The sequence below is a fragment of the Hevea brasiliensis genome, chromosome 14 (assembly GCF_030052815.1).
Source record: "Hevea brasiliensis isolate MT/VB/25A 57/8 chromosome 14, ASM3005281v1, whole genome shotgun sequence".
In the NCBI taxonomy this organism is placed as follows: Eukaryota; Viridiplantae; Streptophyta; class Magnoliopsida; order Malpighiales; family Euphorbiaceae; genus Hevea; species Hevea brasiliensis.
The window spans coordinates 11,004,532-11,021,048 of record NC_079506.1 but is presented as its reverse complement, the minus strand read 5'-3'; the positions used below and the strand labels follow the sequence as shown (position 1 = coordinate 11,021,048).

The 16,517-nt window shown below is 29.1% G+C and overlaps 1 protein-coding gene and 1 long non-coding RNA gene across 3 annotated transcripts; one reads left to right on the top strand and one right to left on the bottom strand.

The window, feature by feature from the left end:
- Positions 1-5,564: 5,564 nt before the first annotated feature.
- On the bottom strand, positions 5,565-9,382 carry LOC110644452 (uncharacterized). Of its 2 annotated transcripts, XR_009143754.1 has the most exons (5): positions 9,025-9,382; positions 8,845-8,896; positions 8,445-8,650; positions 6,327-6,471; positions 5,565-6,072 (listed from the first exon to the last, which is right to left on the bottom strand). It is a non-coding gene; the product is annotated as an uncharacterized LOC110644452 (long non-coding RNA). The 2 variants fall into 2 exon arrangements; XR_009143755.1 differs by lacking the exon at positions 6,327-6,471 and having other exon boundaries at positions 9,025-9,379.
- A 3,793-nt stretch (positions 9,383-13,175) lies between these two features.
- Positions 13,176-16,161, top strand: LOC131172709 (YTH domain-containing protein ECT4-like). The gene is made up of 7 exons (XM_058134224.1): positions 13,176-13,185; positions 13,266-13,328; positions 13,765-13,826; positions 14,359-14,545; positions 14,985-15,020; positions 15,172-15,548; positions 15,688-16,161. The coding sequence occupies exons 1-7, from the start codon at positions 13,176-13,178 to the stop codon at positions 16,159-16,161; spliced, it is 1,209 nt and encodes a 402-aa protein (XP_057990207.1).
- Positions 16,162-16,517: the final 356 nt, after the last annotated feature.

The following is a 16,517-nucleotide window of genomic DNA, read 5'->3' as shown; positions in this document are numbered from 1 at the left end:
GCAAATTATTCTAAATAACTTAACACACTAAATATAAATGATATCTTAATAAGAAAATCATATTTATTATATTCTAGACACAATATATTTATATAATATATATAATTATTTAAATAAAATATTTAATAGTTTTCATATATAAAAATTATTAACTATTTAAATATAAAATTTAACTAGATGGAATTTTTTTTTTTAATCAAACAAAATCTTAGGAACTTATAAATTGTTTCGAATTAAAATTAAAGTTAACAGTATTTTGATATTTTTACTATAATAAACAATAAATTAGCAAAAAATTTTCACAATTAATTTGATTGCAGAACGAAACCTAATGCATTAAATTATTTAAAATTGAAATAAATAAATCAAGTGATGGATTTTGACAAACTTTATGGACTAACTTTTTTTTTTTTTTTTTCTTCATTTAGCTTTCCTTCTTTCTCTTCTAACCTTGCTATGTCACATTTATCTTCATCAATTTTCAATGTCAATAACATCAAAAATCAAATTCCTACCATTCTTTATTTTTTGAACTAGTTTCTTTGGTAAATTTTTCTTTCAAAGATTGATACAATTTATGTCCCCTACAATTTATTCATGATGATAATGACTCTATGATTTCTAGCCCTTCCTATTTCATCCAAGAACAAATCGACTGTTTTGTGTCTCTCTTAATGTGATAAAATATTTGTATCATATTGTAGATGCATTTTTCAAATCCATGTTTAAAATTTATAAACCCTATTAAATATATGTGGCTATAATGGCATACAATTACAATTAAGATGACTAAAATAATACTACCATAATTTTTTTCATGATTTATGACAAAAATTTACGATTAAATATTATATTGACTAAATTATTTCCTAATATGATATTTTTTTCATATTTCACTTTAGACTAGCTTCATTTTTCTTGATTTTGCTTGTTTTCATTCTCTTCTATTGTAGGCATGCCACATGTATCTTCCTCAATTTCAAAGTCAATATATAATCTAAAAAATCAAATTCTACCATTCTTTATTTTTTGAACAACTTTATTTGGTAAACTTTGTTTCCCAATATTCTTTATTGCTATTAATGTTGTTGTCATAAAGATAATTCAAATCTGGTCCCCACAATTTGTTCTTGACTGCACCTAAACCATTACCCACCTATTTTTGGTCAAATTATTTTGCGATATTATTATGATAGATAAAAAATTTTCAGCTTAATCATAAAATTTTTATAAATTTATATTGTAACTTTTTAATATGTTATATAATTAAATTAAAATAAAATATAACGGGAATAAAAATACATATTTTAATTTATATTTACTTTATAATATAATAATAAGTATAAAAAATTGTTAAAAAGTAATTATTATTAAAGGTGTTGTGCACCGCGGAAGCATGTAAACTGCAAAGAAATAAAGTAAATACACAAAATACCAATATTTACGTGGTTCACCATTTCAATGTAGGGCTACATTCACGGGTATGCCATCTTCCACTATCATTAATAAATAAATCATCATTACAAGCTCATAACTAAACTACCCATCAACCCAATTACACCCAAGAGATCCCACAGTACATAAAACTACTCATAGTAAATATATTAGTTAGTCCCTCTCAGTCTCCTCTAGACATAACCCAATATATTTACTATTACAACACTATACCACAAAGGGTGCCTTCAACTATATGGGCAAGAGCCCTCTCACCAATAGACAAGAATTCCTTCCTCTTGAATTCTATGTCCTTAATCCACCTTAGGCCGAAGCCTCTCTCCACTGCAATGGGTAAATGCCCCTCATTAATGGGCAGAGCCAAATTCTCAGCAATTGGTAAAGCCCTTCTTTACAATGGGTGACAGTCTTACTTCATGGGCTGAAAGCCACTCTCTTCAATGGGCAAAAGCTAAATAACCGTCTGCATCATTCTCCTATTTATAGTGTTAATTCCCTCAATCCTTATCTGATTAGGAGTCCTACTCAATTTAAGAATAATACTAAAATAAGAGTTCTACTCATTATAGGAAATATTCCTCCATCCTATTGAGAAATATTTCTCCCACTCAAATTAGGAAAAGATCTCTCTCCAAATCCCATTAGGATTTTGAGTCATAATTCTAACAATCTTTAGATTGACTCAAAATCCATCAACCATTGCATACCTCAAATTCTTGGATATCATCAAATCATCAAATCTCCATGCTTGAGCTTGAACCCTTCAAATCATCAATTCTTTAATCTTCATATTGGGTGTAACTTGCTTCTTTCTTTAAAAAATTTTCACATCATCTTCTTGATTTTGCATCAAGAGCTCCACCTCAATTTCAACTCTCCACCACCACCATTATTGCATGTGTGAATTTCTACATGTTGCAGCAGCTCCACCTTCAACCAAACTCATCAAGATCATCTCGTGCTCTGATACCAATTTGTTGTGTACTGTAGAAGCGTGTAAACTGTAAAGAAATAAAGTAAACACACAAAACACCAATATTTATGTGGTTCACCCTCTCAACATAGCACTACATTCACGGGCATGCCATCTTCCACTATCATCAATAAATAAATCATCATTATAAACTCATAGCTATACTACCCATCAATCCAATTACACCCAAGAGATTCCACAGTACATCAAACTGCTCATAGTAAATATATTAGTTAGTCCCTCTCAGTCTCCTTTAGACATAACCCAATATATTTACTATTATAACGCTGCACCACAAAGGGTGCCTTCAACTATATGGGCAAGAGCCCTCTCACCAATAGACAAGAATTCCTTCCTCTTGAATTCTATGTCCTTACTCCACCTTAGGCCGAAGCCTCTCTCCACTGCAATGGGTCAGCAATTGGCAAAGCCCTTCTTTACAATGGGTGACAGTCTCACTTCATGGGCTGAAAGCCACTCTCTTCAATGGGCAAAAGCTAAATAACCTTTTGCATCATTCTCCTTTTATAGTGTTAATTCTCTCAATCCTTATCTGATTAGGAGTCCTACTCAATTTAGGAATAATACTAAAATAAGAGTTCTACTCATTATAGGAAATATTCCTCTATCCTATTGAGAAATATTTCTCCCACTCAAATTAGGAAAAGATCTCTCTCCAAATCCCATTAGGATTTTGAGTCATAATTCTAACAATCTTTAGATTGACTCAAAATCCATCAACCATTGCATACCTCAAATTCTTGGATATCATCAAATCATCAAATCTCCATGCTTGAGCTTGAACCTTTCAAATCATCAATTCTTTAATCTTCATCTTGGGTGTAACTTGCTTCTTTCTTTAAAAAATTTTCACATCATCTTCTTGATTTTGCATCAAGAGCTCCACCTCAATTTCAACTCTCCACCACCACCATTATTGCATGTGCGAATTTCTACATGTTGCAGCAGCTCCACCTTCAACCAAACTCATCAAGTTCATCTCGTGCTCTGATACCAATTTGTTGTGTATCGCGGAAGCGTGTAAACTGCAAAGAAATAAAGTAAATACACAAAACACCAATATTTACGTGGTTCACCCTCTCAACATAACACTACATTCACGGGCATGCCATCTTCCACTATCATCAATAAATAAATCATCATTACAAACTCATAGCTATACTACCCACCAATTGAATTACACCCAAGAGATCCACAGTACATCAAACTGCTCATAGTAAATATATTAGTTAGTCCCTCTCAGTCTCCTCTATACATAACCCAATATATTTACTATTACAACGCTACACCACAAAGAGTGCCTTCAACTATATGGGCAAGAGCCGTCTCACCAATAGACAAGAATTCCTTCCTGCATGCAAACTACACAGAAAGCATCAATATTTACGTGGTTCACCCTCTCAACATAGGGCTACATCCATGGGCATGCCATCTTACACTATCATCAAATAAATCATCATTACAAGCTCATAGCTATATTACCCATCAACCCAATTACACCCAAGAGATCCCACAGTACATCAAACTGCTCATAATAAATATATTAGTTAGTCCCTTTCAGTCTCCTCTAGATATAACCCAATATATTTACTATTACAACACTACACCACAAAGAGTGCCTTCAACTATATTTGCAAGAGCCCTCTCACCAATAGATTAGAATTCCTTCCTCTTGAATTCTATGTTCTTACTCCACCTTAAGCCGAAGCCTCTATCCACTGCAAAAAGCAAATGCCCCTCATTAATGGGCAGAGCCAAATCCTCAGCAATTGGCAAAGCCCTTCTCTATAATGTGTGACAGCCTCACTTCATGGGCTGAAAGCCACTCTCTTCAATGGGCAAAAACAAAATAACCTTTTGCATCGTTCTCCTATTATAGTGTTAATTCCCTCAATTCTAATCTGATTAAGAGTCTTACTCAATTTAGGAATAACCCTAAAATAAGAGTTCTACTCATTATAAAAAATATTCCTCCATCCTATTGAGAAATATTTCTCCCACTCAAATTAGGAAAAGATTTCTCTCCAAATCTCATTAGGATTTTGAGTCATAATTCTAAGAAAATGTTTTCTAGTAAAATATTAATTTAAATTGATTAATATAAATTATATTAAATTTATTAAATAGAAATCTAGTTACCTTTTTCAAAAGAGGAAGAAAGTAAATAAGGGCTCATTTCTAGTTGCCTTTGTCAAAAGAGGAGGAAAGTAAATAAAGGCTCGTTTACTATTGAAAATAAATTTTTATTTTTTATTTTTCATTAAAGATAAGGAAAAACATGTTTACCTGGAACTAATAGAAAATAGTTTTTTAATTCAAAAATTAAAATTTATTAATATCTTTCATAATTAGAAAAGAGATTATTAGTTAAATATATTTAAATCTTATTTTATTTTTAATTTTTTTAATTTGTGTGATTCATTTATTTTATTATAATAATTAATTTTTTTTATCATTATAAATAAATATTTTAAATGATTATTTTATTTTATTTTATTTTATGGTGTATTTAGATGTAATAAAATTAGAGAAATTTATTACAATTTTTCAGAAATTTAAAATTTGAGTTTGCATTTTTATGGAATTTTATTTCGATAATTTATTTTAAATTATTTTAATATATGGCAAATTTTAAATAATTTTATGCTTTAAAATTATTTCAGATCTTTGAAAATTCTTTAAGCATTTTTGAGATTCAGTTTAGGTCCTGAGATAGAGTGAGAAAGTTTAAAAAAAAGGTCTAAAAATAATTGAAAAACAAGAGCGTGGACAGTGATTTGAAAAATCATGGATCAAACAGGCAGGTTGAAGAATTTGGAAACAATCATGCTAATGCAATTTTGATTGAGGAAATTGACAAATTTCTATTCTGACAAAAAAAGAAAAAAAGAAAAAGCCTTAATTAAGCTTGGACATATTCGCAATAGTAGCTTTGGTTTCAGTTCACGAAGAGGCTCTTGCCATATTTTTAATCCTTGTGGGGAATACTTCCCTGAACAGAATTTCTTAGGCTTCCACCTTAAATAGAGGTGTGAAAATAAGAACGATCAATTATTTACAGTTGCACAAGTTATTGTTTCCAGCAATAGCACTCTGCAAGAATCTTTGCTGAATATTAAATCATTTTCGCAATAAGAAATACCAATGTATCTATTTTCCCTCATCCCCAATAGATCACTACAAATGCTGACACAGGATTGTAAATCAAGATCATGTTATCGATCTTGAGGTATGTCATTCCCACCCTAGCTATACCAGAGCAAATTATCATCCTCAGCTGAGAAGAACCACTAACTACCGGACATTCCATTTGTATGTAGGAATTTATGTCAAACATTCCACATTGTAACACTATATTTTATCTAGGCAAGGCATAAGATTGCTTCAGATCCTTTGTAGTGACAATGTGAAGTAATCAAAAAGTACCTACGTCATCAAAGTTTCAATAGCAGCAAGAATAGAACTTGTACGAGCATAAACTTCACGCTGAACCAGTGAGTGAGGTCCACACCAGACAGACTTATGGTTGTTAGGGAAGAGAGTTCTGCAAAGACTGAGAAGCAATGGATTTTCAGAATGAAACTTCTCAAACATTATAGCCTTCTGCGTCTTTCTTGTGATTCCTGTAACCATGTAAAATTATGGATTCAGTATACCAAACGAGAAGTTATGCTATGCCTGCTGTAAAATTGGGGGAAAAGAATATCAAATTATCAATTTTAGCTAATACTTTTAATTTTATCAATTTTACACATGCCTCGTACGCCCAACCTATAGTAAACAATTTCTATACCAACACCGCTGGTGAAAAAACCCCTAAAATTACAACATAAAATGCAGCCATTGTGTCAACCTAAACAGTCCCAACAAAACAGACCTTATCAAGTGTAGCCAATCTTTCCACTAGATCCAAGTGTAAGTTTGAGTTCTTTCTCCAGAATGATTGCACCAAAATTTTCAATGCTTATTATTGAAATTTGATGTCCATATTTGCAATTATTCATGCTTGAATTTGCATCCCTCTGTAATAGGAAATTGAATCCAACTGTAGGAAACTCATCTTTAAAATAAAATGTAAATTAACTGCAAGCTTGGAAAAGATAAAAATGAGAGAATGGCGAATTACTGATTTGGGAATTTCACACAGCCTAAGCCTAATTTTGCAGGGAGACCAAAATGCACGTACGTACTGCTTCTATGAAAATTAAAGCAGGACTTGTCAGGGCACCAGGCATCTAATGCCAATTGACCGCCATTACATACTTAAGACACTTGAGGGAATCTACCTGTGGTTTTCTTTTTTTTTCTTATTTAAGGAATAGATCTAAATGCAGCAGAAATATTATGTCACAAAAATGCGAGTGAGAATCAATAAATGAAAGGAGAATATCCACTATATATATATTATATATCAAATAAGTTGGTCAAGCAACAAATATCTATCAATATGAACAGATTAATTAGAGGAAATTGAGGTTCAATTTGATAAAATTTAGGCTTTATAAATACAACTAGTCATTTTATCGTGCATTACGCAACTTATTTATTTTTTATTTTAATATATAATTTAATATTTATTTTTATAAAATTTATATTTTACAACCATGCTATAAATTTTTGTTAATGATAGCATTTTTAATTAATTATTAAATACAACTAAAATTTTTATTAAAATATTAAATAATTATATCCTATTAAAATTAAATTAAATTTTTATTTTTAAAATAATTATCAATTTTTTTTAAATATTCTTTCAAAAAAATGTAACAATACAATATTTTTAGAGTATAATTGCATTTAAAAAAAAACCATATATATATTATTAAAAATAGTTTGTCCATAATAACTATAATAATAAATATGCTCAAAAACTTTTTAAATATTATAGTAATATCCAAGAAATAATAATAATAATAATAATAATAATAATAATAATAATAATAATAATAATAATAATAATAATAATAATATGCCAAATAATTTTTTAATTTATGATTTGTATTTTTTTTTTTTTTGAGGTCTTAAGTTTGTCCTTTTAAAATTGAATTTTTTACACTTACCAACATTGCAAATGTTCATTGCTTAATTTTTCCTATATAATATTTTGTATTTTTTAAAAAAAACAATATTTGCTTTTTTATATAAATCATTGGAAAGTTATACAATTAATTGTATATCTCTTTATTCTAATCATCTGATTTTAAATTCTATATCTTTTATAAATATATATATATATATATATATTTTTAAATATATTCTATAATTATGCATGCAACGAAAAAGATTTGATTTGAAAAATAAAATATAATAAATAATTTTAAAATAATTACACATATTTAAAAAAAAATAAAACAATTAAAGTATCGATAGAAACAAGTAAAAAGGTGAGAGATTTTAATAAGATAGATACTCAATATTCAAAGAAAAAGGAATGAGGAATGAATTTATTTTCTAGTATTAATAAATAAATTATTTAATTGTAATCGATATAAATACTATTTAATTTTAAATTTTAAATTTTGATAAATGATTTGTATTATATTTTAAATTAATTTATGTATACCAATCAAAAGATAAAAACAAAATAAGGAAAAAAGCAAAAATAAAAATGTTACAACTTTAAAGGAAGTAAAATATATAAAAATAAAAAGGAAAATGAGGATTTAAATTTTAAAATTAAATAGGATAAATTAAATTTTAAAATAATCAATATTTATACCAGATAAATATTATGATAAATCATTAAGCCATGTGGATTACAAAATATGATACATGGTAAGTTTTCAAATGAATAGTTTTTAAGTACATTAATAAGCCAAATGACTTAATTTTATAAGGCCATTTTTCTGCTTTAGCTTTAATATATATACATATATATTGATATGGGGGCAGCATATTGTGTAATGTCTAACCTTGGAGCAGTTAAGAAACAAGTGTGCTAACAGAGAATATAGAAATTAAGAATGCTAAAATAGCATATAAGAAATAGATTTACCTGTTGTCATTTTGAGTTTGGTTAGCATAGGCAACAAGGAAGAGATAGAGATTTTGAATTTGATAGAGGAGGTGTGGTTCCTCTCCCTTATGATTCAAAAAGTCATTTTGGTCTTCATCCACATCATTTTGTTCCAATCTTTGAACGCCTTCCTCATTAATCTTAAGTTGTTATATTGGATGGACCGCACGCTTAATTTTCCCCTCCTTGTCATGGTCAGTAGAGAAGTGAAATAAGGCATTTTGGTCCTCATCCTCCTCAAAGTGAACTAGACAATCAATAGGTATCTAGTTCTGACCATATTTCTTAAAATATAAATGAGATTATGTATACGCAGATCAGACTGGCTTTCGCAACAGAAACATCAGAATACAATTGAGTTTGAAAGAAAAGGAGATACCTCTTGAGTGTCTCTGCCCAACCATCTCAACAAATTGTCCACTTCCATTAACCTGAAGTTATGATTAAGGGAAAATGATGACTTCCACAAAGCATTTAATGTTAGAAATGTTAAGAAACGAAGATTAAGGCACTTTCAACAGAAGATAGAAGACTGTGCTAGTTCTACCTGATCTTCTACCTGATCTTCGCTCTGCATCACGGAATGCTGCACCTAGCTTATTATTGCCATTTGGAGTGCTTGCCCATACATCATATTTAATGCTCTTATGATTGTCATCTTCAATTGTAAGATTTGATAACACAGAACTTTGCGTTTGCGAACTCATTTTCAAAATCTGGTAGGTTATACTGATCCCTTTGCATAGTAATTCCCAATTCTTCCTTGACAGAGCAGCCATATTCCATGTTTGATCTACTAACTTTAGTTATGCTCTAAAGAAGCAGCGACAAAACATATAAAAAATAAATAAATAATACAACATTCATATTAGAAAAACGTAGAGAGGACTCAGAAAGAGTTAGCCAAAATAAAATATATATATATAAAAAAATAATACAACAATCATAATATCTCCTTTTATGGAGTGGCAAAACAAATATTACAAACATGGCATCATATCTATCCAGGAGTATCAACATAAACATTAGCATATTGAAGGCATGCTTGTTTGAGAGAGAGAGAGCTAAACTCAGGCAAAGAGCGGCCAATAATATATCCTTAGTCACAAAGCAACATAGCCTTACTAGCTAACTCAAAGACTCTTAACATCTATATCTATATATATTTATCTATATCTATATCTATATAAATGTATAATAGCGAAGAAAAATCCTAATTTCCTACTTCTACGTGATAATAATAATTTTTATGAATTGTAAATATATATTTTTTATTTTTTAGAAATTTTTAGTTTTTTTATTTTTTATTTTTCTGTATTTTGATTGGATCAATTAGCATATATTTTTTAATTTAAAAATTTTATATTTATTTATAATTAATTATAATATTGAATATCTAACCATATTAATTATATCATTAAATATTGAAAGTTCATTGTATATGATTATTTTTCTATTTTGTGTTTTTAATATTTAAAATTAAATATTATTTTAAGAAAATATTTGATATTACATTAATTAATTATGATGAATTGTACAGTAGCAAATTTAACTTCGAATTATTAATATACAGATACATATATATCACAAATTGAATTATTGATTATAATTGGAAATTTGTTAGCCTTTCTAAAAATCTTTGAACTTTTTTTAATTGTCAAAAAATAAATCGATTAATTTTATTCAATTTACACATAAAACTATATCATTTTGATAATTTTAATAAGTTTAGTAAAAAGAATGTGGTAATATATATTATGGACTTAAACCCACATAGGTATTTGAAGAATCAAATTAATTCAATAAATCAAATTTCACCAAGACTTTTTTTAGAAGAAATTTCACTAGGATTTTAATGATAAAATTTTGTACCAAAATTAATTATTGTGTGGAAGCAAACCAACTATTTCTCGTCACACTAAATTTCCCTAATTAAGACATGTATAACTTAAATACAAACTGTTAGAGCTTTTGCCAGACAATTTACTAGCGGAACATAAAGTCCTGTCATGGAATATATAGATTTTTCAAACACTTAAACTCAACTAAACTTTTATCTCAAAAATTTTGGATCGATTATATGGATTCTCTTTCTCCACTCTAAACGATTTTGGGTTAAATCATATAAAAATATCATATTGTACTACTCTCCTCTAAGTCAATTTAGGTCTACTCCTTCTTTTCTTTCTATTATCTAACTTAATATACTTTACTTGTCTAACTGGAGCCTCCGTATATCTACTGACCAAACTACCTCAATCTCTCTTCTCTCAACTTATCCTCAATTGGCACCACACCTACTTTTTCTCTAATACTCACATTATCGATTTTATCTAATCTAATATGACTACTCATCCACCTTAAACATTCTCATCTATAGATTTCTCAAACACTTAATTAAAAAAAAAAATTAGATAAATCAATCAATAAATAAATTAATCAACCTATGTTAATACACTTAACAAGTCAGAACAATCAAAATACACAAATAAACATATAATTATCATATAATATACATATAATTTAAAAGAAAAGAAAAAAAATGATAGTTCTTCACAGAAGAGGCAGAGAAAGTGCTAAAATTAGAAAAAAAAAAAAAAAGAAAAAAAAAAACTAGGCGTTGACTAGCTATGCTTCTCAATCTTCTGCTTCAAAGAAAGATCTGAAATTGTACCAAAAAAGGGAATGCAGCTAAAGGGAGACTCATTGAAAAGGTGAAGGAGAAAAGGGTCAATGAGGTAAAAGCGAGAAGGGGTCACCATTGAATTTTATAATTTTTTTTCATTTATTTATAAAAAAGACAAATTTAAAATTTTATATAAATTTCAAAAATTTATTATCACATTAAATCTATAGATGCCTAATTTATTTTGTTTATAAAATTAACTTTATTTAAAAAAAAAACAAACTTTTAATTATAATCGGTATAAAGTCAATAAAAAAGGCAATTAAGATTAGAAAAGATCTTATGTAGATTAAAGTATGAATCTATACCCATAATTAAATAAATATTAATTATATCCTGTATAATTAATAATGCCTTAAAAATAATAATAATAATGTATTGTTACAATCATCAAAATATATATACATACACTAAAGTTGATTACAAACCATTTATGCATTACATGGTCCTATGTTCAAATCTCCTAGCACACTATTTTCGATTTTTTTTTTTAATTTTAAACGAGTTAATTAAATCATTTAAAACCCGAATGCGTAACCAATGAACCCTAATTTTCTAACATTTCAGATTTATTATCTAAATCAAATTGATTATTAGTTCTTTACCTAATTAAACCCATCCGATTCTTACAACAATAATGTTAACTAGAGTAATTATTTTTTTTATTATATATATACCAATTTATAAAAATTAAAAAAATAAATTATAAACTAAAAATTAAAATGAATAAAATACGCACGCATATCATCAAATTTCAAAATAATATGAATTAGTTGTATGGTAGAATTCACATGGAGCATCCCTTATGTAGGTATGAACTATTTTCTCAACAATAAATTAATATTTCATAGAAGAAATTCATTCCATGTAAATATTTTCTTATTTATATAAAAATATTAGTGATTATATTTACATTATCTTTTTAAGCCATAGACATTTTAATTAATGAATTATATTAAAAAAAACTTTTAATATATCATAAAATATATAAATATAGTCATGTCATTATAAAACTAATATAAATTATAATTTATATATTTTGTACATTTTTAATTATATTTTTAACCAATCAAATTGACATATTTTTTTTTTCAAATCAATAACAAAACAACACTAAATATCGAACCTACCTAGATAAGTTGTGAATTATATCAAAATTAAAATCTGAAATTGGCTCAAATTAATAATTTAAGGGTTTGAATCGGAATCAAACTGATTATAATTTATAGAGTGATGGGTTTTAATTTATAGAGTGATTATAATTTCTTCTTCTCAAACCAGGAACTCATCTCACCTGTCCGATCTTTCCATAATTAGACCCTTTTGTTTCCCTTCTTCTCCTTCCCGACCTTCACTTCACTGCTTTCTTTTCTTTCCTTCTCTGGAAAACCACTTTTCTACTCTACTGAAAAGCAGTTTTCCGGACCCATCAGATCGGGTCTCTCGGTTTCGTATCGGCCTCGATCCGTCGCTTCTAGGTCCGCTTCCGATTTCCCATTTTTCTTCGTTTTTAGTCCTCTGTTACTTCCTCTGTAGCATATGCGTATCAAAGGAAATGAAAAGTTTTAATTTTTTTTGCTCTCTATGAGCAGTTTGATTCGGTGACTTCTGTTTCTAATTTTCTATTTTGTAAATTGATTTCTATTTTATGTGGTTGAAGTTGCTAACGTGTGCCTGGTGGAGACTGGAGAGCGTGCAACCAGCGTTTTTGCTTTTGAAGATGAGATTTTTTTTTTGAATTTTATTATTAAAAGGAAAACAATAAAATTCAATTTTTATAAGAATAAATATTTTGTTTTATCGACAGTGGTTGAGTTTGGTTGTATTGATATTGTTATTAAAATTATTATTAAAAAAATTATTTTTTTAAATATATTAATTATAAAATATTAAAAAATAATTAAAAATTAAATTAAATTTATTTTAATTATAAAATAATAAATTAAATTTTTTAAATTATTTTTTTAATAATATTTAAAATAATATTTTTATTCAAAAAAAATAATTTCACCCATCAAAATACAATGCTAAATCGTAAGACTTTTGGTATAAAAGTACTAGTGCTTTAACTTTGACTAACACTTTTGCTATTTATTTTGTCTCTCTGTTTGCAGGTGTTAACTTGGGCTTTTATCGATCGACGATTGCCGCTGGAACAGAACTTGCTCTCTTATTGGGTTTCTTTTCCCCTTTCCCCCTCCTCCTCTTCTTCGCCCTCCTTCCCCACCCCCCCGCCCCCCCCCCCAAAACTTTTTAAATATAAAGCTATTATGGGTTCTATTTTTAATTTCATTTGTGTTACTTTTTTTTAACTGAAAATGGGAAAAAAAAAATCTGGGTTGTTCATTTTATATTGAAGATGGGTAATAATTATCATGGATGATCAAGATTTTCATTTTATGGAAAGTAAATTGTTTGGCTTGTTTGATTTATGCCCTTTTCGCCCCTTTCAGTCCTTCCTCTTGCTGCTAAAATTGCGTATTGGCTTTGTCCTGTGGAAAAAAAAAAAAAGAAAAATTCTGTATTGACTATTTAATGGTGTAGATATTGTTCGCAACTCCATGATTTGTGGGCTAATTGAATAAGTATTGTATTCTTAACTATATAATGCAGCTGAATCTCTTCCTACAGGATTGAAGTCGGAGTCCATTAGGAAATTGGCTAGGCGTGATGTGGTATGTCATATTAATCTATGTTGCTTTTGTTTTCTTCCTTGTGGATAATTGCTTGGAAAAATGGCGTTATGAAGGTGAAAAGGCTTGGTTTTAATTTATTGTGGATTCCTATCTTTCTTGTAGTTGTGCCAACTTTCACTTTGCGGTTTGGTGTATGGTATGCATTGGATTACTGAGAATTATAAAACACTAAAAGGTCAAGGAAATATGTTTTTGGTCATTATAACATAAGTTCAAGAATATGATCTATTTGTGTGAGTACCATGAGATCCATTCTTCTTGTTTAAAAGGATTGCTAGTGTTTTATTTAAATTTTTTGGATCTTAGATTTTTGTGGCTCTGTATGTGTATCTCTAGGCATCCACATTGCACAAATTTATTCTGTGCATGGTAGATGGTTATTTTAACAACAAACTTAATGCTTAGTAGAACAAGATTAGATGGTTATTTTAAGAACAGACTTACTTAATGCTTAGTTGAACAAGATTATCTTTTTATTATCTTATTTTCCTTTTTATGTCTTTGTTTTCAGGCTTCTGGAAAAGATGGATTACCATGTGGCTCAACATCATTCAGTTGCTTTTCACGGGATGCTACTTCTAATACCAAAGGTGAAGTAGATGGTAATTCTGGTATCAAAGGGGAGACTGACCAAGAGTCTGTTGGAGACCTTGGTATTTACAATCCACCGACTAGTAGTTACAATTATTACTACCCAGGTGGGATATTGAGATGGTTATATATTCTTCTTATATATAATCTTTTGGAGTTGTGATAAAGTCAATTAAATGGAATGCCATAATCTTAGTTAAAAGTACTCATATAATAGGTTTTCAGTAAAGTTGAGACTTGAGATGTCTGGTAATATATGTTGCATAGGATGATGTTAATCGGCCTTGTGATTAACTACTCATATTTCTTAGTTGACTTCCATATAGTCAGAATCATTTTTTAGGCTAATGGTGCAATCATTTGAAAAATGAAAAGATAATACTTTAGCACGTCTTCAAGCATGATAATTTTGAAAATATTAAGTTACTTTACTTTGCTTCAATTAAAGATTTTTTTTTTCAGTTTGATTTGCAGCTCTGAAGTTTATAATTTGAGAATTAGATTAATTTATGGTATATTATTTCTTAAACTTACTCTTTGTTGCAGAGTATAATGGATCCTTCACACAATTGGATGATCATGGTTATTTTCAAGCACATGGATCTCATATGGTATGTTCTTCTGACGTATACTTTCATTTCTATTTGCAAAAATTAGGCAAAACTATGTCTCGTTCTGCTTGGCTGATAAGGGTAGTTTTGTATAATTGTGTCTTGTTGATAATTGATACTAGTGTATCGGTTGATCACATCAGGGATGCAATCAGACAATGGATCACTAGTCTATTATTTACCTGGCTATAATCCATATGCTTCTGGGGCAGTGGTTGGGGTAGATGGGCAAAGTGTTGGTCAACAAGCATATTTTTCTTCACCTGGATACCTTCCACATCCTGTTTTCTATGGATCAGAAGCCATGCCTTGCTATTCATGGGATTCAGCATATTTTAGTGATGTCTCAAATGGCAATACTGGTTCTCAAAATGGAAAATATGGATCAGCTTCTACTTTTGCCAAGTCCAGTGGTTTTAACTATATGAAGTCTAACGACAATACTGCTGGCAAATCCTCTAAGTCTACTAATACACAAGCAATCAGACCTTTAAACAAGGTATGAAATATTCTTACTTTTTATGTCTATATCTTTAAACTTTCCCAAAAAGAATTGATTTTGAAGTTTGTTGTGCTTGTTGGTCATCACTAGTCTTCAGTTTTGAGTGTTTTTGCTGATTTAACTTTTTTTGTTACAGGTGTCTGCATTGGGTTCTGATTTCTCAGCAGGCCTCTCGAAAGGATACCATTCTGTAGGAAATTTGCCTCCTTTTTCTATCCAAAAACATGGTCCATTCCCGCATAATTGTCCTATGAACTATAGACAGAACGGAAGGATATGGAATGGAAATGATAGAAATAAATCTGGAGACAGATTCTATAAAAACAGTGATTTTGAAACCTCAAATGAACTAACTTCTGGTCCTAGGGGCTCTAACAAATTTCCTTCTCTGGAGACTGCTGTCAAGGAAGACTTGGGAATCACTGTACAAAGAGATCAGTATAACAAACCAGATTTTGAAACTAAGTACGCAGATGCTAAGTTCTATGTTATCAAATCTTACAATGAAGATGACATTCATAAGAGCATTAAATATGATGTATGGGCAAGCACTCCAAATGGAAATAAGAAGTTAGATGCAGCATTCCGTGAAGCAGAACAGAGATCTTGAAAATAATGGTAGGCGGCCTGTAACTTATAGCAGAGACACTCAAGAGGTATCTCCTTTGCTTTAGAACTCAATTGTCTTCTGATGTTTCTGTTGTGAAAGCCAGTCTGCTCTACATTTACATCTTCTAATTTGTTATATTATATTTTAAGAAATATGGCTAGAACTAAATACATATTGATTGTCGAAAATTGTGTTTACTTCATGGTAGTGCTGCTTTACAATGAATATTTGTTATACCTGACCTTGTCATGTTGGGAATGGAGCAGAAATATTTTTAAGTTCATGTTAACCTCAAAAAAAAAAAAAAAAAAAAAACAACTCTCTATTTTTGAAGTTCGTGGTTTTGAGAAAAGACC